The sequence below is a fragment of the Canis lupus genome, chromosome 14 (assembly GCF_011100685.1).
Source record: "Canis lupus familiaris isolate Mischka breed German Shepherd chromosome 14, alternate assembly UU_Cfam_GSD_1.0, whole genome shotgun sequence".
In the NCBI taxonomy this organism is placed as follows: Eukaryota; Metazoa; Chordata; class Mammalia; order Carnivora; family Canidae; genus Canis; species Canis lupus.
In genome coordinates, this window is record NC_049235.1 from 8,730,324 (window position 1) to 8,754,346 (window position 24,023).

The 24,023-nt window shown below is 36.1% G+C and overlaps 1 protein-coding gene across 2 annotated transcripts; it reads left to right on the forward strand.

The window, feature by feature from the left end:
- Positions 1–1,438: 1,438 nt before the first annotated feature.
- Positions 1,439–23,031, forward strand: ZNF800 (zinc finger protein 800). 2 transcript variants are annotated; one of them, XM_038556615.1, is made up of 6 exons: positions 1,441–1,614; positions 2,093–2,211; positions 7,526–7,621; positions 15,988–16,131; positions 18,300–19,992; positions 21,214–23,031. In XM_038556615.1, coding segments are annotated over exons 2-6 (1,995 nt in total). In that variant the 5' UTR covers positions 1,441–1,614; positions 2,093–2,150; the 3' UTR covers positions 21,215–23,031. The 2 variants fall into 2 exon arrangements, with proteins under 2 accessions (XP_038412542.1, XP_038412543.1); XM_038556614.1 differs by having other exon boundaries at positions 1,439–1,614; positions 18,300–23,031.
- The last annotated feature ends 992 nt before the right edge of the window (positions 23,032–24,023 follow it).

The following is a 24,023-nucleotide window of genomic DNA, read 5'->3' on the forward strand; positions in this document are numbered from 1 at the left end:
TCAGTCACTCGTTTGCTCCTCCAAAATACACACCAAGCTACTACCAAACTGCTCTTTCAGGACCCGGCAAACTTGACAGTTCACGCTACGCAACTGAGGAGGTTTCCAGTGGATCTTACAGCCCGAGAAGAGAAAACTGGGCGGATAGGCTTTTTCTCCCCTAACATTTCCTGACAGTGGACACGTCTTTGCTTGTAGAGCAAGAATTCCGTTCTGGGAGTTGCGGCGGCTCTCCTGCCCCAAGAGGCGGCCCCACGGGTTTGCGGCATTGGACAGACGACCGCGATCTTCGGGGGATTTTCCAGGCGGGACGCGGGCGCCGAAGAGGAGGGAAAGTCCGGCCCACGTGACCCACCTCCTTCGCCTCCGCCTCCAGTTCCAGAAGCGAGCTCCGCAGCGATCAATCCCGATCGTCCGCCACCAGATAGTTTTCTCCCAAGAACTTGATGAAAACCCCAAAGAGCTGGGGCACACTTCGACAATCGCTGCGTCAAAACCACCACAGACCCTCCCCAATCAATCGACTCTTACCCTAGGCGTGCCGACCCCCTATGCGGAATCTCCACTACTCACGGCTCCCCCGTTTGTCAAGCCTCTTCCTACACTTCGTTCCCGTGCTTTTCCAACCCTCCCAGTTTCGGTTCCAACGTCAGGAGAAAGCAACAGTTTGGTTGCCGATGAGCCCGTCTCCCGGGCACGAACAGTCGAGGGCTTCGGCGCCCCGTCGGCCCGCGGGAGGACGCGCGAACGAGCGGCCGGCCCGAGAGACCCCGGCCGAGGCTCCCTCCCCCTGCCCGGCCGCCGCGCGTCGCCTCGCCTCGCCTCGCCTCGCCTCGCCACAGGCCCGGGTGCCCGGGCGGGCGCATGCGCGCGGCGCTCCCGGGCGTGCCGGCCACACTCCCCCCACCCACTCCGAGAGCTTGTCACTTCCTGCCCTCGCCCCATCTCCGTCCGGGGTCAGTCAGTCGCTCCCTGTCGCTGCGGGAGAGTCTCTGCTTCCCCTTCCTACCCGCTCCGCGGCGGTAGCTCAGGCTCTTCGGGGAGGGGGAGACAGAGAAAGGGAGAGACTGACTTAATAAAGTTTCCTGAAACGACAACTACTACCAAAAAAGGCCCAAGGTGGGGGGAAGCCCCATTCTTCCCCGCCCCTCTCCAAAAGCCTGAGGGACCGTTGCAGGTGGAGCGGCGCTGGGGGGAGCCGGGCTCCGGCGGCAGCCGTTGCCCCGGCGAGGGGCGCCCAGGTCTTGCCGGCTCCGGTTCCAGCTCCTTCGGTGGCGGCGGCGGCTTCTGCGGGGCGGTTCCTCCTGTCAACTGCCTGCGCCCGCGCGCCGCCCGCCCGCCCAGCTCCACAGCGCGGAGGGACGCCGTGAGCCGCCGCCGCCGTCGCCGTCGCCTCGGGCCGCGGAGGGACGTGGTGAGCTGTGGCGCTTCCGCGTCAGCGCCGGCGGGGACTCTTTGGGAGCGCGTCGGGCCCGAACCCCGCTCCCCTTCGCGTGGTCCGCCGAGGCTGCGCCAGGTGGGGCCCGAAGCCGCCTCCCACGCCAGGCTGTGCCCGCGGCTGCCCGGCCTGCCTTCCTTCCTTCCGCCTACCCGCCGGCCCGCCCTAGGAGTTAAGTAAGTTGGGCGCACTTGGTTATGGGGACGGGGGTCCGCCGGGGAGACCCCAACGCACGTGCGTGGCGGGAGGGCACGGCGTGGGTCGGCCGCCGGCGGGAGCCGCACCTCTACCGCCCCTGTCGCCACGCCCGCCGCCCCGCGGGCCCCGGCGCCGGCCGTGGCCGCCGCGCTCCGCGCCTCCGTCTCCGCGCGCGCCCGCCGGGGCCGGCGAGGCCGCTGCCGCCCGCGCAGCCGGCCAGGCCCTCGCCTTGCGCAGCGCGCCGCAGGCTGCGTTTCCGGGTAGGGCGGTGAACCTGTGCGGGAGTTTGGGCTGGGGAAGCCTTCGTGCTTCGTTTTCCTGTTTCCAGTTCTAGAGGAAGGTACGGGTCCGTGGAGGGAAAACGGCGGGCGGGTGGAGAGAACGTATCTGGAAAACCTGGCCAGAACCCCCCCAGGAAGTTCGGGGTGAGTGACGGATTTGTACTTCTTTCAACAGCCAAGCCGCAATGAAGAGCTTCTTACAGTGAAAGGAAAGTAGGTCTCGCCCACTGAAAATGCCTTTAAGGGATAAATACTGTCAGACTGACCACCATCATCACGGATGCTGTGAACCAGGTATGTGTACCTACTCCTTTCTTCTCCACTTACTTTGCCCTCCCGTCAAAGCCACTCTGCTTTGTGTTTCCTTCCAGTTTTATTTTTCTCCTGCCCGAGAAGTCGTTTCTAAGTAAGCAGGCTATAATTTTCCCCAGCATAAAACTAGTTATGAAGCTAAAAGCTTGTACAAACAAGAGGTCTCCCCTACTTGATCCCTTAAAAGAAGTACTGCAAGTGTCACCTTAAATCTTTTCCACAAGACCAATCACTCAGTCCCTTTTCCTTCTTTCCGGGCAGCCTGCAGTTCGCAGTATACTCTCATGTCCTTTGAATATTTAAAACTGAAGACAGAAGAGGAAATAGGTGGTAGAAAACATGAAACAAAGCATGTCTTCGTGAAAGTGGATTCATTTAAACTTTTAAGAATTAAAAGTTTCTTACGCATTTTTATCAGGGAATAGCGGTTAAAGCCTTAAAAAAGAGTTTAGTTTGGGCTAAAAAAAAGTTTGTTAAACTCAGCTTGTCAGAAGAATGGGTCTTGCTAACCGAAACCTTTAAAAATGTTCTTGGACGGTACATACTATATTGCAAAATAAAAAATCTGGTTATTTACGCAGAATACATAAGTATTTTTAGGAGAGTTTAGTCAGTGGAACTGTTTTCAGTTGGATTTATGAATGAAAAAGTTTTCTCGAGTCTCAAGAATATTAGGAAACTTTAATTTTATAAATGCGATAAACTAGAATAAATTAGATATTTATTCTAGATAAGTTAGATAAACTAATGAGTTTTTCTAGTTATCAGAAGTTTGATGTGTTTAGTCACAAGCATTTAGAGGTAAAACTTAAAAGGGAATCATCGAATTCATATGTAGCCACGCAAAGGCTATTCCATTTTAGTTTAAAGGCAGGTGTTTATTATTATTTTTGACCTAAAAGTTGTTAGGACTCTTTATGATTTTGTTTGTTTTTTGTTGTTGTTGTTGGAGTATTTTAACTGCTTTAATGTACTTAGTTCTGTCACAGTAGAGTTCAACTAGAGAACTTTTCTGACTAATGGGAAAAAATGGCAGTGGTAAAGAGGAAGAACTCCCATTTTCAGAAAACTTTGGTACTCATGAGAATAAAATTTGTACTATGGCCTTATCCCCCCACTGAACTTATCTCTGCTAATAAAATAGTCCTGGGATGGGATCCAGTTTCTGTTCGACTGCTCCTGACCTATCTAATTTTCAGCACCCCTTCATACTGCATATTTTTGTGTATTTTGTGTGTCATTTATATATTACAAAATATTGAATGGAGTTTGCTACTTTTGAAGTAGAAAGCCAGTGCCTTTTATACTTGTGTTCCACTGACCTGCTATTCCAGTTTTTTTTTTTTTTTTTGAGAACATTGCAACTTTTTTAAGTTGCATTACTTAATGAAATCATTTTACTAAAACTTCTTATTTAGGAAGAAGTTTATGTGTTCATGTATTTATTTCTTTTACAAATTGTTATTGAGCACCTGTTAGGTGCTAGGCACTGTCCAAGGCAGTGGATATGTAAGTGGTGAGCAAAAGAGATAAAGTTATTCCCCCATAGAACTTTTGACTGGGAAGAAATAGATATAGACAAGTAAATAAATAAGATCATTTATGATTAGGCCTTGTTTAGTGTATTCTGATGAAGTTTCCTGGAGACTTTAATGTCTTTTTAAAGATGTTTTTCAGAGTTGAATGTTTAAATATTAGAACTTCTTTGCTTTTTTCTCCCTCAGTAACAAGAAGTCATAGAAGTTGCATTAATTTTAAAAATGAAACTTTTTTTTTTTTTTTTTTTACCAGAAACTTTTTCAATATAGTTTATTTTTCAGGCTACCAGGTCAAAAGTAGTTTGTTTCTTTTTCCTTTCTTAGCAAGAATTAAACACTTTCTGAAGATTAGTTTGGTGGAAAGCTAGAAGTTTGTTAACTTCTAGGATAGTTAATTATCATTATTTCAGAGGAAGGTAAGTGCTGTGTGGGAGGATATTTCCAGTACTAGGAGGAAGATGTTATGATAGTTTTTAAAAGAGGATGCCTTCAGATGGAGGGAAGAAGATGACATGATGTTTGAGAATTTCTTTTAATGGGCAATCATCAGAGGTCTATCCTCTTTTGAATTATGAATAGTGGGCGGGTCCCTGGATGAGAGCATTGTGTTCCTGAGGAGGCCTTCATAGGATAGGTCAATTTGTAGTGAAGGGTGGTGGTATAAGCCTGTGAGTGTATGTACAGTATTTTCTGAGTTGTGTTTTAAGAATGTTGTTTACAGAAATTTTGAAACATTCAAAAGTAGATAGAATTGTGTAGGTAAGCATCATACAACTCAACACATTAATACATCCACAATCTCTTTTCATCTCTGTTCTCCCTTCTCCACTGTTCCCTTCTCCAGCCTCCAACTTCTTCCCTGCTATTATTTGTAAGTAAATCCCAGACATCATAAGCAGAAAGTTACTGTAAGGGGCTTGTTTTAAGGTAGAGAGACTGTTAGAAAAGTAGGTATCTGATTCTGGGAAGTATGTTCTTGGAAGGTTGTAAAAACAGATGTTAACTTTTTAGGGTTTGGGTGTTTTGATTGGAGAGAGATGATGGCTTTTTTCCTAATGGTCATGTAAGTTGATCTTGGAAGGGATGATACGGTATATGACAGGAAACTTTGATAAAATAATACATAAAGTTTTTTTAGTGTTGAATGTTTTCAAATGAAGGATGGTAATTTTTTTTTTTTTTTTTTAACAATGAAAGCTACACAGATCTGTATACTGAGTGGACGTGTCCACGGATGACTAAGCTAGCCCTTGGATTATTTTGAATGGTGTTTTAGGATGTTGATGTGTCTCACAGCAGTTTTCTGAAGGTGATTAGGTAACAAAATTTTGCTCTAGCTTTGAATCATGTGGAAATGGAAGCTGGTGTGTTATAGAAAGTTTTTCTGGAGCGTTTTTAAATGAGGAAAGGAGACTCTAGGGACAAGTTTCCATTTTCTCTCCATATCCCTCCCTTATTCATTACCGTGTTGTTGTTTTTTTAATTTTCCCTATCTAGAATTCTTGCCACGTATACAGCCAAACGTTGCTGCTTTTTATTCTTTACAATTGTTCAGTTTCTGCCCTCTTTTTTATTATTATTTTTTATAAACAGTTGTCAGTTTCATACAAATAGTGAAAAGAGATCCATCTAACCCAAGTAAATGTTATCATCAATCAGTCTGTTTACAAACTTATGCTATTGCATCTTTAAAGGATTGAATTCTACTTCTCTTACTTAGATTTTGGAAACCGTTTTTCAGTTTTGGGTGTCAGAAGGCAATTGATTTGTACCTGATAATGATGGTGGTGGTAGTGGTGGTGATAGAACATTTATTGAACACTTACTATATCCCAGGCTCTGTTTTAACTAGTTTCTTGCGTTAGCTCATTTAATCCTCATACAACCCTGTGATTTAGGTACTTTTATTATCCCCATTTTAGAGATGAGAAAAAGTTCAGAGAGTTTAATTTGCCTTAGTTGTATCTAATAAGTGTCAGAAAAAGATTTCAGTGTAGTAAATCCAGGTCTGGAGTTTTCATATTTTTAATCACTGTACAGGAAGTGCCAATGTCAGATGTTCTCAAAATGAGTTGTGGGTGTGTGCATGTTCTTAATTCATTTAAAATACCCCTAAAGTATCTCTTAAAATTATGGAAAAGTTGTGCTTAATAAAATGATTTGGTTCTTCTTCTTCTTTTTTTTTTTTTTTAAGATTTTATTTATTTATTCATGAGAGAGAGAGAGAGAGAGAAAGAGGCAGAGGGAGAAGCAGGCTCCATGCAGGGAGCCTGATGCAGGACTTGATCCTGGGACTCCCAGATCACACCCTGGGCTGAAGGCAGGTGCTAAACCGCTGAGCCACCCAGGGATCCCAAATGGTTTGGTTCTGAGACATTGTTCCTCCCATTTGTGTGCACTAAGCACAAGACTTAAAGCCTTGACCGGGAATCTAAGGCTGTGTCTATATACATAGCAGCAGGCATTAGCCTTCTTAGTAGAAAGCTAAATGCTGTCCAAGATCAGGCCCTGAATCAGTAGCAGCATGCATTATTGAAATCATCCTTTTTATTTTCCCACAGAGTGGATGATCCTGGATTAAGATGGTAATAGTTGAGCATAGAACATTATATTAAAAAAAAGTTAATTAAAGTGGTTGGTTTTTCTCTACTATAATCATTTCTTTATTTGGTATCTGATGGAAAAACTCCATTTTCCTTTTCAGTTACTTTATTTCATAGCATCATTATCTAATTTATTATATAATTATACTGTGAATCTAAGAGTTTTGGAAAGCAGAGCTCATATATGAAAATGAAAATTTTTATTTTTAAAGTGGAAATATTATTTTTACTTACTATAATTTTTTTTTTTTTAACATGGACACTTGTAAAAGCCCAGGTTCTGAAGTACTAGTGAAGTGTGAGGGAGAAAGTGAAAATCATTCCTATAAAGTCCACCCTGACGGAACCCTTGTTTTGTTGGTATCTACCAGACTACTTCTGTGTATATTAATGTCTGTACATACATACACATAAACGTTAAATTTCTTTGTATATTGAAATACATATTAATGTGAGATCATATTCTATAACCTGTTTTTGTTGCTTAATCCATTAGTGACATCCTCTGTTGTTGATACATGTAGATCTAGCTCATGCTTTCTAACAGCCATGAAGGATTCTGTTGTAGGGATATTTCGTAGTTTATTTAGTCTGGTTCCTATTGAGAGATTTTAAAGTTTTTTGAATTTTTTTCTCAATTATTTACAGTGCTGCAGAGTGGTGCAATGAACATTCTTGAATATCTGTCATCATGCACTTCATTAGTTCTTTCCTTAGACAGTGGTTTTTGAGTTTTGCTCTCATAATTGCCTCGAGAGCTGTACTAGATTGTCTACAGGGTTCTGGAATGGTTTATGAGATGTGACTAGGCCATCATTGTCCTCATTGTCCTAGAATTTTGATTAAATACAGTGGTTCCTCTTCAAGGGGAATAAAAAGGCAAACATGATGAATATGTAGTAAATAATACCAAAATAGTAAATCTTTGCGTTTGAAGCCTTAAGTAGCTTTCATTTAGCCTTGAATTGAGAATAGTTTTAGTTATTTTTTCTCTATTATTTCATTTTGCCTTACAAAGATGATGGTGAAGTATATACAAACAAGTGTGATTATCATTAACATGATTGTAGCAAACCGTTGTTTTACTTCAATAGTAAATGATTTAAATAACCCTTTTTTTGTGGGGATTGGGGTGGGTGTTTGTCTTCCATGTAGTTTATATCCTGGAACCTGGAGATGCTCCTTTGTTACAGCAACCACTACAGACATCCAAATCTGGTATTCAACAAATAATTGAGTGCTTTCGATCAGGTATGAATGTTTTAGGATATTTTTCAATCTTCACATAGTAGTTAGAAACTACCTAGCAATCCTTAGAATTAATTTTTTGAAAATTTAAAAATGTATACTTTGGTTTTATAGAATACTATTAATTGTCATATTTTTAGAAAGTGGATGAATAAATATTGACTTGATCTAGATTCTTTTTCAGTACTATATTTTATATATTAATACAGAGATAAGCTTAGTATGGTTTAAAGAAGTATATATGGTATTTTTATTGGTAATGTGCCTCTTCTTAACAATTTATTGTTATTTTTTGGCATATTCTTTGTAAATCCTCAAAGGGCAGTCGTAAATTATACTGGGTCTTTATAAGTATTGGCAGGGTAGATTATTTATTCAGAAAGTCTGAGATTGTTCTAGATTAATTACTTTATCATCTCTGTTTATGTGACTCACCTTCTTTCTCCTGCCTAACCCTGGAGTTTCAACATCTTTGATAGAGCACAAGACAGGAAAAATACTTACTCCAGCTCTGGTCTCTTTGGATACATTTGTTTAGCTTTTCTTTCTATATTAGATTATTATAATAATTGTATATATAATAAATGGATTTGTGCGGTTGCAATCCAGTGCTTTAAAGTAGGTGTTGCTTACTGCATATACATGACTGAGAACTGTTAGAACTCCTGTGTTATCAGTGAGATCTTAGGTTTTTGTGTTTCTTATGATCCACTTCACCTTTTGTTGATTTGGCTTCACTGACATTACAAACTATTGGTTAGATATAAATAAGCAGATACACATAATTGATGGGACACCTAAGTGACAGAAATTTAAAGGATTGGAGTATCTTTTATTCTAACACTCACTATTTTAATGAAAAATTTCTGAGATTTAGAGGGAAAGATAATTTATATATAACCACTTGTTTTGTATTGATAAATGCTTTGAGGTGCTTGTTTTTAAGTCATTGTAAAGAGAAATAGTATATATTTGCTTTATTTTAGGATCTAAGAAATAGATTACTCCTTAATCAAAAATAAAAATTTTTAAATTTCTGACTCAAATCTATTTCTCCTATTTTTAAATCTATAGTCCTCATGGCATTGCTTTTATATGTATATGTTTAAGTAGGTATCGAGTGTATATCCAAGCCTTGCTCATGTTGAATGGAGGTGCAGCCTATTTGGGTGTTTCTTGATCTTTTTACTTTTTTGTTGTTGTTGTTCGTTTTACTTTTGTAGTTGCCCTTCATTAACAGAAGTAACTGATTAGTCAGATTTTCCTATGGTAAATATAATTAAAATTTTACTTATTAGGGGAAGTATTTATAATATATTTCTGGCATAACAAAAGAATGGTTAGTTTCTGGTCATAGTGAGAGTTTCTTTTAGCTACTTTTAGTAGAGATATAATTCTTTTTCTTTCTCATGGAAATGAAGGTAATAGCTTTTCACATTTAGTTGTGTTCTTGCTGTAGGTTTCTTTTCTTCTTTCTTTCTTTCTCTTTTTTTTTAGTGAGGGAGAGGGGGGCCAGTGGGGCAGAGGGAGGGGAAGAGAGAATCTTGAACAGGCTCCACAACCAGCATGAAGGCAAGGCGGATGTGGGGCTCGATCTCACAACCCTGAGATCGTGACCTGAGCTGAAAGAGTCAGACACTTAACTGATTAAGCCACCCAGGTACCCATATAGGTTTCTTTTTTAAAATCCAAAATTTAGAATTAATAAGATTATTTTATGCTACTATAATTTATTATTGTTTTTTGATTAAGAAGTTAGAATTGGTTCATTCATAAATGCTTTGTGTTAGAAAATCTATCTTTTGAGAAGATCCTGTTCTCAAAATTTGTGTTTAGAAGATGAATATTTAGAAATGAAATTATTTTCCTTTTGCTCTGTGGTCATGTCTGTTTTCTGTATTTGCTATTTCTTTACAATTTAAACTAAAGAAAAGGGTCTGTGAAATGAGTGAAATGTTCTCTTTTAAATGTCCCAGCAAATTGGCCTTCTGAGTTCTGTTTTATTTGGGCAAATTCTGAAAATACTATAAATTTGATTATAAGTACCCAGTAATTTAAATTAGAAGTGATGTAGAAATATGCTTAACAGTATAAAGAAACTAATTTTGGACTTAGAAAAAAGAATTCATTTACTTTGTTAATACGTCTCAGAAGTAAGCAATTTTAATTTCCTCATGATCATAATCTCCTGTGTATCTGTATAATCTAAAGTTTGCTAAGGTGTAGCTCTTTAGCACTGAAGTAGCCAAGCCCTGGCTGATTTGAAACTGGGAGAATAGCATGGAAGTTTGGGCCACTTGGGAATGAAGATCCATTCTCAATCCCTGAGTTCCTCCTGGTCCCATTCTACTCCCAACCACGTCTTCAGCCACTCATTTCTCTCTAGGCTCTATCCATTATAGCTGGGTCACACACGTTGCTTTTAAAGAACTATCTGAAGTCTAAGTCCATGCTTTTGCTCTTGTTAATGTATAGAGGCTGTCAGGTGGGGCATTAGTAATGTGTTAGGATATCTGGCTGAATCTTTAAGCTCAGTTGTCTTCAGCTACTGTATCATCTCTTAAGTGACTCACCTTCTCCTGTGTACACTGAGCTGTATAGAACCTGGTATTCATTCCTGCCCAAGCTGGAAATTCATAAAAGGCTAAGGAAGGGGTTAACTCGTTTTTTAGGTCTATCGGCCCCACGTGTACTGTACTGACTACATGATCAGTTTTGACTCGTTCTCTTTGCCTCACACTTCAGTTTTTGCTTTAGACTATTTTTCTGGTTTTAAATTACAAATCTTTCTTGACCTCTGATATCTTTTTATTTCTGGCTGCTTCACTTGTAAATTAATTTGAACAGATTTTTCTTTTTGGAATTAAGTAATATTCCTGTGTTGGAATAAATAATATTACTGGATTAAGTCATAAGTGCCTGTGGCTTAAAAAAAAAAAAAAAGAATAAAAGGACAGATAAAAATACAAAAAAAGGCTCTTTGCTCAGGTAACCACTGCTACATTGTTTGTGTGTCTTCTTCCGGAGACCCTCTATACATATGCAAACATGTCTCCCTTGCTTTTTCTCCCAGTATATATGGTAGCTGACTCCACACTGTTACGTATTTTTGCTTTATTAACAGTACATTTCTCTGTTGTTTGACCTCTGTCCATAGATATGTCATTTTTTTTAGAAGGCTGCCTATTTTGTTTGCTCCAACTTACAGATTTTATACTCTGAAATCCCTGATGGTTGGATGACTTTGACACAAGCTGTTTGTTCTGAATCCCTGGCTTCTAGTGCTATCTTGACTGGGCTCTGCCTTTTGCTAGAGTGCTGCCTTAGTTCTTCTAGGATCACCTCTGACTTGGTGTCTTCAAATTTCCCTCCTTTCTATCAATACTTTTATTTTAGCTTCCTTTCTTCCTGACTTCTCTCCCCAAACTGAAACAGAAATTTAAGTAACAATAACAAAAAAGATGTTCTTCCATGAGACATTTATTAAAATTGATTTAATTGAGCTTAATATTCTTTCTTAGTCTCTTAGTCTTCTAGTAGAGGCAAAGGAGCTATTGAATTCCCTAAGGTTAGAAACAGAAAAATAGGGAGTAAAGGATAATTATTTAGTCTGGTATTCAAAACTAGTCTTTCATATGAAGTTGACCATTTTTTTTGAATCCTTTAAGCATATAATATTGTAAAATATATATATATATCATAGAAAAAAGATTCTGTCTGTAGAATATATTACTACTGTGTACAAGGAAGGGCATCTTTTCTGAATAGTAGGGAGGAGTAAATTGTAGTGAAAAATGAGAATTAGCTTTGTGTGGTATTTGCTATTGTCATTATCATCTTAGGTTTGGTCATTTAACCTAAAAGTTTTTGTTTCATTTTGGTTTTGTACTGTGTAAAGCAACATTACCTGAATTTAGTTTATAAGCTGTGACTGGATGGCAATGCCTCAGTCCTGAGTCTGCAAACAAAAACTTGGGATGGAAGTGTGATTTGTCAGAGATACATAAAAGAGTGCCATATGATATGAATTTTGTTTTTGGTTATATAACAATTGCAGGAAATTTAAGATCATATTAGATATATTTTGGATGAATTAAGACAGGTAGATTTATTTGTTTGATTTGTTCTTACATTCTTCAAAGCATGCAATCTGAGGCTGTGTTCCTAGAAGAGCATTTATATATATATATAATATATATAATATTAATATTTTAAAAATATATATATATTAAAGATTTTATTTATTTGTTCATGAGAGACAACAGAGAGAGAGAGAGAGAGAGGGAGAGGCAGAGACACAGGCAGAGGGAAAAGCAGGCTCCACGAAGGAAGCCCGAAGTGGGCCTCAATCCCGGGTCTCCAGGATCACGCCCTGGGCTGAAAGTGACGCTAAACAACTGAGCCACCTGGGCTGCCCACAGACATTTTTATTAGTCTGAGAGTTTCTTAAGGGCACAGATCAGATCCTTCACTTTCATGTTTCCAGTGATTAGCATTGTAGCCTCATACTTAAGAGGTGTTCAGTAAATGTTTGTAAGACTAAAAGATAAACCAAGTAGGCACTATAATGATTTTATTCTGCTTAATAACCTTATTGTAGTATGTGGCAATGTTCCATACTTAACCTAGTAATTTTTTTTTGTTAAACCAACTCTTGCAGGTGGTGGTTTTAAGATGATAATTTAAATTTTCTTAAGTTTTCCCTACTTTATACCTTTAGGAACTTTTGATAAGGAATGATCAATTAAAAATTTTCTTCATATACTGACCTTGGAAATTAGTTTTGACAGGAATTACAGATTTGCTTGCAATGTTGAGATGATGCTATGCTTAAATAGTTAAACTAAAAAAGATTGAGCTTCACATGTGAATCATCATAAAGCAAGCAGTTATACTGTTTAAAAATCATTACCGCTACAACTTAGAATGGTCATTGACCAACATATCTATATATTAAGGGGAAAAAAAGAAAGCTTATCTTTGGCACAGAAGAGTTAGAATTAATATCACATTAGATAAAGTGACTGCTATCCACCATAATGTAAAACTGAATATTCATTCCTTTTGGAAAAAATCTTGTAAACATTTTTCTCAGTATATACGGTGTATTTGATATTAAGGAATAGCACATGACGAAACTCTTGATGAGGTTTAAGTAATATTCACTGTGCACCTATTAGGAGAATCTGAAATATTCACTAAATTAGTTGATTTTTAGGCATCAAAAGCCTTATTACCCTTTGGAGGACTGGGTTTTTCATTTGGAAAGATACTGATTAATGATCTGTATAATCGGTAAATAGTGACTCTTAAGATAGTTTTAAAACCTATGGCAAGAAAAAGTTATTAATATAGGAAAAGGAATAATTAGGAGTAAGATAGTCTCTTTCAGGATCAAGAGTAGTGGAAGAACTTTATGTTGCTGTCTAGATTGACTCTGTCTGTTGTCTCAGTGACAAAGTTTTAGCTGTTGACAGAGGCAGTTGATTGGCCATATCTAGTTGTTACTGAGCAAAGCAGTCACAAAATGGTAGCTGATGAGACCATTATGACCAAAGCGATTATGACCACATGTGAAAAACAACAAAACCTTAAAATGCAACTAAAACTGACTTAGGGAAAAACTTCTGTATTTATGGAATGGGCAACATCTTTTTTTTTTCTCATTCATAAAATGTGTAAGTTGAATTAGAAAATCTTTGAGGTCTCTTTTTTGACTTTCCAGTCAACTTTATTTAGACTAAAAAAAAAAAAATCTGATTTATAGAGAGGGTTTCTTTAAACATAGAGCTCTTCAATATGTCATTTAACAAACGTCAATCAGGCATCATCTTGAGGGCATCATCTTCTAATGCTTGTGTGAGCATTAAAGGTGTCTTTGTCCTTTTTAGAGCTTCCAGTTTAATGAGAGTACAGAAAATTAATTCCAAGACAGTGGGATATTAGTACCGATGTATAGGGTGCTGTGAGAGTTGGGGAGAAAAATTCGTAACAAAAACCAGGAATCAGTAAGGCTTCCTGGAAGAAGTGACATCTAACCTGGAGTTTGAATCATTACTAGAAGTGAGCCAGACGAGAAGAAGGAGGAAGTAGGAGATTGTTATAGGTAGGGAGAAAAAAAACATAGTTTTAGTAAAGGCCTGAAAAGTGAGAGAGAGAGACAATTTGGTGAACCCGTGGCTTTGATAGAAATTTGATGTACCAGCATCAACACAATTGTGCCTTGTATGTGTGAGTAGGTGGGGTCCAATGGGGGTGGGATTTGTGAATGATAATTAAGATTGATTAGTTAAGGTTAGAGTCTTTTTTTTTTAGGGGGATGCTTTTGGAAACAAATATACACTCTACTGAATATAACTAGCTGTATAGCTAGGACTAAACAAGATTACCTCTTTCTATATAGATTTTTTAAATTTTTAAATTAATTAGTTTTTATGGTTGAGAGAACTTGGTAGACAAAGTGAGATCTCTGATTTAGGGATGCAGTCTTATATTTTTACCAGTAACTATTTTTTATGCATAACTTCATACTCTCTATTTAAATCTTTTTTTTTTTTTTTTTTTTTTCTATTTAAATCTTCAATTGAGTTCTTAAGTTAAACCTAGTTCAGCTTGTTCCTCTTCAATCCTTTTTACTGTCTTTACAGGCAGAATTGAATCTTTAGTGTTAGTCTAGCAGGTATTTCAATTTAGAATAGAGTGTGCAAAATTTCCTGTTTTCTTCTTACTAGTACTATACTTAACGATACTTTTTAGGATATGTTAGAGAGGTTTATCTAAAATATTTTTATCATCAGTCTACCTTCTTTCATGGTTTGCCCACTTCGGAGGTTAATTATGAAGTAAATATGTTAGCAGTCTGTTGGCAGTATATTTTGCAATGTGAAATGGACTTAAAAAGTGTGTGTGTGTATGAATTTACTTTTATATAAAGAAGAGTACTCAAGCTGTCCTCTGAATCTTTTTAAATTTATGTTTTCTGATTTTGTGGTAATACAGTTTGGTTTAGTACAGTAAACATTGATTTGTATTTGAGAAATGGTGGAAATGATTTCATTATATTTATTTTTTTCCCCAGTGGAAACCCAGATGTGTAATTTAATTTTTTCTGGGATTTAGGTTCATATCTTCTTTCATGATTCTCTAAGATAGATTTGCTCTGGTTTGTTCATTTTACGAGATGGATAGTATAGTGAGTTTACTCTTTAGTAGTCCCAGAGGTTAACAGAGTGTCAAGTACTTGTGGAATGATGGAACACTGCACCTAGATAGTTTTTTTTCAGGACACTTTTGTTTTTCCTCTTTAAGTCAATATTATTACCATCTTTTTTGAGGAAATTAAAGGCTAATTAATTAGTAAAGCATGGCAGATCAATTTTACCAACTTATCTGTGGCAAAAACCTATAGGAAATAATGACAAAAGATCTTCTATTTGTGTTTTATTCCTGATAGATGTTTTTATTTTAAAGATTGGATGCTCATTGCTGTTTATTTTTTTCCTGCCTTTTGATCTTCTGTCATAATGCTTAGATTGCCTCTATCAGTGGCATTTCTTCAACTAGTCTTTATTGAGTATCGCTAGAACTGAATACTTTGTAGTTGTAAGTAAGACAGGTTTGGTCTTGGCTGTTTTGGAGTTTATAATTTAGTGGGAAAGACAGGCTTTAAATTAAACTAAACCATCAATATTTAATTAATTGCACTTGGAGTGTGTTTTTGAGGGAGAAAGGCTTTGAATAAATTTACAGTGGTATCAGGAGACCTAAGCGAAATTCAGATTATGGATAAAGATTACTCTCAGACTCAATGGCCATAATCCCATTTTGGCCCCAAACCTAAAGTAGTTTGAACTGAGTTTAAAAAGCAAAGTCACAGACAATCTTTCTTTAAGGAATCAGGGGAAAATGTATTATAGAACTCCATGTTCACATCTTAATGCAGAAGGGAGCTAAAGGAACCAGCCAGAAACTTTGGCAAGGGGGGGGGGGGAATGTTTAATTCTTCTTTCTCATTCCAGATCTGTTGAATCAGAATCTCTAGGGGTGGGTAATGTACATCTTTATTGCCTGGTTGTTGTGATGATTAGCCAGATGTTGGAACCACTATTGGGATATCCTAAGAATTGATTGGCTGCTGAATTAGAAAAAGAATATCAATTTTAGCTGTCACAATATCCAGATGATGATAGAATCTTACTTAGAATTTGTTTATAACTTAGTTCTGAATACACTGTGGTGGAAATTGGCAATGCCTGTATTTTGTTTTCAAAGAGTAATTGCACTTTGGATTGTCAACTGTGGTTGCCCAGTTTAAAAATGCATATTAAAGTTACCCTTTGTGTTAAGTTTTATTTTCTTTTTTCCTTCAGGAACTAAACAGCTTAAGCACATTTTATTAAAAGACGTGGACACTATTTTTGAATGTAAATTATGCCGCAGTCTCTTCAGAGGATTACCAAATTTGATTACCCATAAAAAATTCTACTGCCCACCAAGTCTCCAGATGGATGACAGTAAGTTTTATTCATATATTCGGTTATGCATTTTACAGTATTCTTTTACTCTAGCTGTATGTTTGTGTTAAAATGGTATCAATAATTTAATGGAATAAAATTATAATACTCGACTTAATATTATATATTCATTTTCTTAGGTACTTTTATGATAGTACTTTTTACCTGGGTTTTTCTAAAGATACATGAGGTTAGGTTTAGAAATATATTTATGTTAAAATGTTGGATATTGCTTTTGAATGTTTATATGGACATAAAACATTAGGTTTCCTGGATAGTTTATATTCAGGATTTTTCTAAGTTAAAAATCTCAGTGCTTAAAGGGGGTATTGGTTGGTATTTTTCATTTTTGCTTCTTTAACAGCTTGATACATAGGACTGATAATTTACTAAGATTACCCTTAAGTAAATTAGAAGGAGAGAAAGAATGAGTAAATGAGTTGATTTCTTACGGATGGTGAAGAGCATTAAAAAATATTAATCTACTTTTTTCCGGGTCTGGATTTGAAGATCCGTTTTATTCTCTGTGAAATTTATTTATAGATCAATCATTTTTATCAGAAATTAGATGGTATTATAGACCAACTTGAGATCTGAAGTAGCTAATTTGATGAAGGCAGGTTGTAGGCTAATTCGGTCTTTGTGGAACTGAATGTTTGTTTGATTAAGTGTATTGCCCCTGTATGCTTAAGTTAGTAGTATATATAATGGTATTACTTTCTTGCTTTAAGGAAATGATATAAATTCCTTAAAATATTTTAATAAGTAATAGGTTACTTTCATTATTTCTTGTTCAGGGGTTTAACTCTTTGTGGACTTACAGCTTATAGAATTTATTTCGTCAGTTTGATACTGTAGTTGCATGGTGGAGTTTGTGCACTTTTCAATTTAACTTTTTTGGGATGGGAATGAAATGAAAACTCCAAATATCAAAAGTACAACTTAATTACTAGCATGCAGCTGATTTTAAAGTATATTATAGGATATATATATATATGTAGTTAAAATAAAAATTTCATATTTGGGAATTTTTCCTGCTACTGTTAGATCTTGGTATACTTGTTTTTATCATTGAGATATAAATGAAAAGGCTGTCTGTAGGGATTAGTTTCAAATTTGACCTTTTAATAATTAAAGTACCGGTAGAAAATTAGTTATATTCCTGATAGTTATTCTTTTTTTCAGTGTAGAATTGACTTTTAGAAATATAAATAAATGGATTTGTTGACTTATTGTGCACTTTTCTGGCAATACTCATTCTAGAAATGCTCCTGTGAAAGTGTTATCCCTCTTACAGACACTACTTTATCCCTTTTAAGTGGAAAGATTACTAGAAGAGCAATAATGAATCATTTCTTGTATTCTAAATAGATAACAGGTTTGATGCTGTATTTGTAGCTAGATTTTACAATTGAATGTGGAAACATAACTAGCGTTTGATAACTCTGTTAAAGTAAGAATACTTGGTTGCCTTAACAGGATGTAATTATTGTACAATTAAATAAAACTAGCTCTGTTTTTGGCATAAATCTATAGGTTTTAATCACTTACTTGAATGGGATTGTGTCATGTTAAGAAGAACTGTAATAGGACTGCATTTAGCAAATATGTCTCTACATGTCATTCTTATTTATATCCTACAAATCTTTCTTTTTCATTTCTGTAAAATCTTTAAGTGTCCCTCTATACAGGTAGACTGCATTATTATGGATTATGTTAATATGAATGCTGTTATGTTTTCTAAAAAAAGAAGCATTTTTATATATAATAGTACATTCTTTGTTGTTTTATCTGTATTGGGTTATGAGAACTTTGATTTATTTGCCTTTGCTAGCTTGAAAAGTTTAGACTAAAGATTTGAAGTACTGTTGTAATTATTTAGCACTCTCATGTGCTTATATATTTTGTATTAAGGACACTTAGAAGTAGAAGTAGCTCTTCAGATTGCATTTATTCCTTAACATTTGTGTACCATGATGAGATTTTAAATCAATTTTAGTTCAATTCTAGTTTTAAAATATGGAAAAGTAGATAATGTTCTTATAAAAAGAAATACAAACCAGTGATATAATAAATTTTAAGATAGAGGTTTATAATAGATTTTTAAATATTACAGAGCTAGAGCAGGCTAATTATTTCAGATTAAAATGTTGTTTTTTCCTTAACAGACCTTCCTGATGTAAATGATAAACAAAGCCAAGCCATAAACGATCTCCTAGAAGCCATATATCCAAGTGTGGACAAACGAGAATATATTATTAAGCTAGAACCCATAGAAACTAATCAAAATGCAGTGTTTCAGTATATTTCAAGGACTGATAATCCTACTGAAGTCACAGAGTCAAGCAGTACTCCTGAACAAACCGAAGTTCAAATACAGGAAACTAGCACTGAACAGTCTAAAACAGTACCAGTTACAGATACAGAGGTGGAAACTGTAGAGCCCCCTCCTGTTGAGATTGTTGCAGATGAAGTTGCACCTCCATCTGATGAGCAACCTCAGGAATCACAGGCTGACTTGGAAACTTCTGACAATTCTGATTTTGGTCACCAGTTGATATGTTGTCTTTGTAGAAAAGAATTCAATTCCAGACGAGGTGTTCGTCGTCATATTCGAAAAGTACATAAGAAAAAGATGGAAGAACTAAAAAAGTACATTGAAACACGAAAGAATCCAAACCAGTCCTCCAAAGGACGCAGTAAGAATGTTCTAGTTCCAATAAGTAGGAGTTGTCCAGTATGTTGTAAATCATTTGCTACAAAAGCGAATGTAAGGAGGCATTTTGATGAAGTTCATAGAGGACTAAGGAGGGATTCAATTACTCCTGATATAGCAACAAAGCCTGGGCAACCTTTGTTCCTGGATTCTGTTTCTCCTAAAAAATCTTTTAAGACTCGAAAACAAAAGTCGTCTTCAAAGGCTGAATACAATTTAACTGCATGCAAATGCCTCCTTTGCAAGAGGAAATATAGTTCACAAATAATGCTTAAAAGACATATGCAAATTGTCCACAAGATAACTCTTTCTGGAACAAACTCTAAAAGAGAGAAAGGCCCTAATAATACTGCCAGCAGTTCAGAAATAAAAGTTAAAGTTGAACCAGCAGATTCTGTAGAATCTTCACCCCCTTCCATTACCCATTCTCCACAGAATGAATTAAAGGGAACAAATCATTCAAATGAAAAAAAGAACACACCGGCAGCACAGAAAAATAAAGTTAAACAAGACTCGGAAAGCCCTAAATCAACTAGTCCGTCTGCTGCAGGTGGCCAGCAAAAAACCAGGAAACCAAAACTTTCAGCTGGCTTTGACTTTAAGCAACTTTACTGTAAACTTTGTAAACGTCAGTTTACTTCCAAACAGAACTTGACTAAACACATTGAGTTGCACACAGATGGGAATAACATTTATGTTAAATTCTACAAGTGTCCTCTTTGCACTTATGAAACTCGTCGGAAGCGCGATGTGATACGACATATAACTGTGGTTCATAAAAAGTCATCCCGCTATCTTGGGAAAATAACAGCCAGTTTAGAGATCAGAGCTATAAAGAAGCCCATTGATTTTGTTCTAAATAAAGTGGCAAAAAGAGGCCCTTCGAGGGATGAGGCAAAACATAGTGATTCAAAACATGATGGCACTTCTAACTCTCCTAGTAAAAAGTATGAAGTAGCTGACGTTGGTATTGAAGTAAAAGTCACAAAAAACTTTTCTCTTCACAGATGCAATAAATGTGGAAAGGCATTTGCCAAAAAGACTTATCTTGAACATCATAAGAAAACTCATAAGGCAAATGCTTCCAATTCACCTGAAGGAAACAAAACCAAAGGCCGAAGTACAAGATCTAAGGCTCTTGTCTGGTGAGGAACAGTTACAGAGTTTTGCTTTTTTCCCCCCATCGAACTAAAAAAATCATTTGACCATAATTTATAGCCAGTTCCATTTTAACACATTTGCTTCCATATAACTTATGGCAATGGGAACTGCAAGAGTAATGTGCATATTGCCTTTACCTCTTCAGTGACCTTTATTCCAGTGGCTTGGGAACAAAAGTTAACTTCAGAACTTATCTTCCACAGGACAATGCAATATAGTTATAGGTAGATGGCACAGGGTCAGTGCTTTCCTCAATGTTGTAAAATACATACATTTATATTGGCTTATGTTTACAATAGAAGTCTTCTGTTTAACTAACTTTGCACAGGTTTAATTTGATTTAGTGACTTAGTCTACTAATTAATACATTGTAGGAAAAGTTAAATATATTAGAATGAATTTGTGAAGGCGATAATTATAGGAAAAAAGTCTTTTGAGGCACTGTAATTATTGTAAAAATTAATCTGTGACGGCTAAATAAAGTGCTGCACTCAGAAAAAAAAAATCCCCAAATTGAATTTAGAACAATTAGCATTTGTTATTTACATTTAACATAGTGCTTCCAGTCAAAGGAGGAAACTTGATAGAAGTTTAGATTTTTTTTTTTTTCCTTCTCCTTGGGAGTATGTATTAGTTACTGCTTTTAGTTTTGATATGTGGAAAAAGTGATTATTTAGATTCCAAATCTTATTTTTCCCTTTTTGTTTTAAATGGACTTTTTGTGATCATTTCAACATAGTTAATATTAACTAAGTAGGATTTTTTTTTTTTTCTTTGTGTGGTTGTGCATTATAAGAAAAGGAAAATCCCTATTGGGAAGAAAGAAAAAAATTTACTTTTTTAGAAGGTTTTGGGATAAATGTAGATTTTTAAAATGCAATATAAAAATGAGTAGACTCCCTATACTTGTTTTTGCAAGTCTCTCTATATTTTTAAAAGTTTACCTTCAGTATCTGTTTCCCTATATTAAGGCATTTAATATATTTAATTAGCATTGAATTAGTTTTGGAATCAGGTTCTAAAACAGTATACTGAGTTTGAATGTGGAGTAGGTTAAATGTTGTGGTTTGAGTATCACACATTTTTTTATTTGTGGAAACTTGAGATGAAACCATCCTTTAGAAGTCATTTACTGTTGTATAATTTTAAAAACAAAGTTTTATTGGTAAACTCAAAAGTGTTCATTTATTCCCATTTCTCCTCAGATAACTTCAAGTGATGTACGAAAAGGTTTGGAGTTCATTTTTGTGGAAAGACTTTAAATTGGTGTTAGAACCACTAAACGTCTTCAAATGGTACTATGAGAAAAAAAAAAAAGGAAAAACATTTTCATAAATATTCGACTGTAACTACTGTTTTCTGACTAAAATAATAACCATCTAACCACTTGTTTCTAGGGCACTGCCTCTCCCAGCACTTTCAAGTAGCTGTGACATTACATATTGTCATCACAGTCTATCAGCTAACCACCCTTGACCTTGTGCATTTGGTCTGCAGTTTTTACAAAAACATTGCAAATTTTGTTTTCCAAACAATTTGTTGATTAAAGTGATCAACATAATAAAATGCTTCTATAGCTAGAACAACCTGAAGAATATATATCACCACTGGTGATTTTTATTGATGAAAAGACTATATCGTAGTGATTTTAGTTTTGTTTCACTTTATTTGGCAAAATTTTCATCTGGGTTGTACAGATATATTTCCTAGTGAGTATATGTTAGGACCAAAAGAAATTAGTATCAACATATTATAAATATTTAGCCTACTAAATATTTGTAATTATTTTTACATTCATTTTTTTTCTAACTTGTTCTCCAGCACTTAAATGTTTGAGTTTCATTCTAAAATAATATACTACAGGAAAGTTCCAGTTCATTTTCATCCATGGATCATTACATTTTTTATTTGTAAACATCTGAAGTTTTTATGAAAATTAAACATTCCCCCTTTTTTTCTTTAAATTTTATACAAAGCACTTTAATAATAGATGCAACTTAATTTTTCAGTTTCTTTTTTTTTTTAAGACCACACATTTACTAATGTTAGTATGAAGGTAGTAAATAGGTTACTGATATTTTATGGATGCAGACAATCCATGCACAACCACTTCTTACGATATTAGTTTATATCTTTAAATATTGCTAAAAAAGGAAGATGGGAGTGTAAACCCTGAATTTTTTTTCTCCCAGGTAAAATCTTAAAAGACTACTTTAGATGATATTTGATTCCTACTGTAAAATTTGGAAAATAATGAATTCTTGTCCATTTTTTTTGTAATCAAGATTTTAGGAAAAACAGAAGTACATCTATCTTTATGAAATATTGGGCAGGTTTTTGTGTATCAATATTTTGTACTTTTTAGGGAATATTTTATTTTTTAGTAATTTTTGTCAAATTATAATTTTAAAAGGTACAGCAGAGAATTTACCATGTTTTTATAGAGGTTCACACCTGTACTTAGGGACCCTGTCCATCTATATACTTTTGTATAAAATTTTAAAATGTTGAAGATCCACAAGGTCATAATAAAATGCTTCTATAGCTAGAAAAACATTTACCCTTCCCAGTGCTTTGCACTAAAATATACTGTGAAAGGAAACTAGAAAGACTGTAACTGTTGCTGGAAATGTTCTATATTGAATGTACATGCTCTTGTTGGAAAAATGTACTATATGTGATGGAAATAAACCAGACTCAAAGTTATTTCAGCTAAATGTGCTTCAACAAAGGTGCATTGGTTGAAACTTAAATGTTTTATCAAATTTAAGTTTATTCAGTGACTATGAGCAGCTACACTTGAATTATATACCCTGATAGTTTTATTTTTAAGAATTAGAGTGATAATTTCTCTTTAATTTAAAAACAGATTTACTTTTCCACATGTGGAAAACTTGTACTTATAGATCTAACTTTAATGATTAATAGCATAATATATTTAGGGAACTAAATGTGTAGGTGGTATTTCATTTATAAACCATCGTCATTAGTTGCACATTATTAAATCTGTATGTTTGACTTTTGCAAGGTGTTCTCTTTTATGCATTCTTACACACAAGACATATTCCAAAGATACTTTCCAGACTTAAGTATCTACAACCAGTGAAAAGATACGAGTATTCCTAAAAAGCTGGGGGTGGCTTTTTGCTACAGCCTCTCATCTGTATGTCAGCCTCTTGCTCTCTACTTTTTAAATACTATAGGGAAGAAAGAAAAATAGCCTGATGTTGGTGGAGGGGAGCCCAATTGTTGGAATTCCTTTATTGCAGCTCACCTATTTCTACAGGACTATTCCCAGTTTGTTTCCTCCATTAGCTCTAGGGCCACAGAGCAGAAATTTAGAAGGAGGAATTAAGGATTCCAAGGACTGCCAAAATAATACACAGCTGGATCATAGAGGAAAAAAATAACACTATGTCAGGATATGTCTGTCTAAATTAGAATTGCCTAGAGAGAGTTGGAATGTTTTATCATAGTAGACAAATTAATAGTTTATGGCAGATAGGAGTTGGAGGCTAAACTGGGACAAGTTTAGAAAGGTAGAATGAACAAGTAAGTTATTTGAAATTCTTTGTTCTTCATATTTCTTTCTGGTCTTCATCTTTACTTTTTGGTTTTATCTTGACTTGTGCTGTGTCTTCTCAGAGGGCTCAGGCTTGAGGCTCTTATGAGAAGAGTCCTAGGAAATTTGTGCCAGAAGCTTTTCTGCATGCAGGCTGTATAAGCAAATATTTATAGCACTTTTTGTTGTGGGGATAAGTAATTAAGTAGGTTAAGAGCCATCAGAAACTGCTTATCTGATATTAAAACCTATCTCTGGCTACAGATTTTATCTATGTTGCTGTTGTTTCATCAATTAAGAGTTTTCCTGTAGAATTCATCTCTTGTTTCCTGAGGTACCTTCCACAGCTAAGTGCAGTGGAAGAGGAGAAGCAGTAAAAAGTATGGCTTGCATTTCAATTTCATAAGTTTGGATAGTGCAAGTGAGAGCTGAATGTGAGGTATGGCTGACACT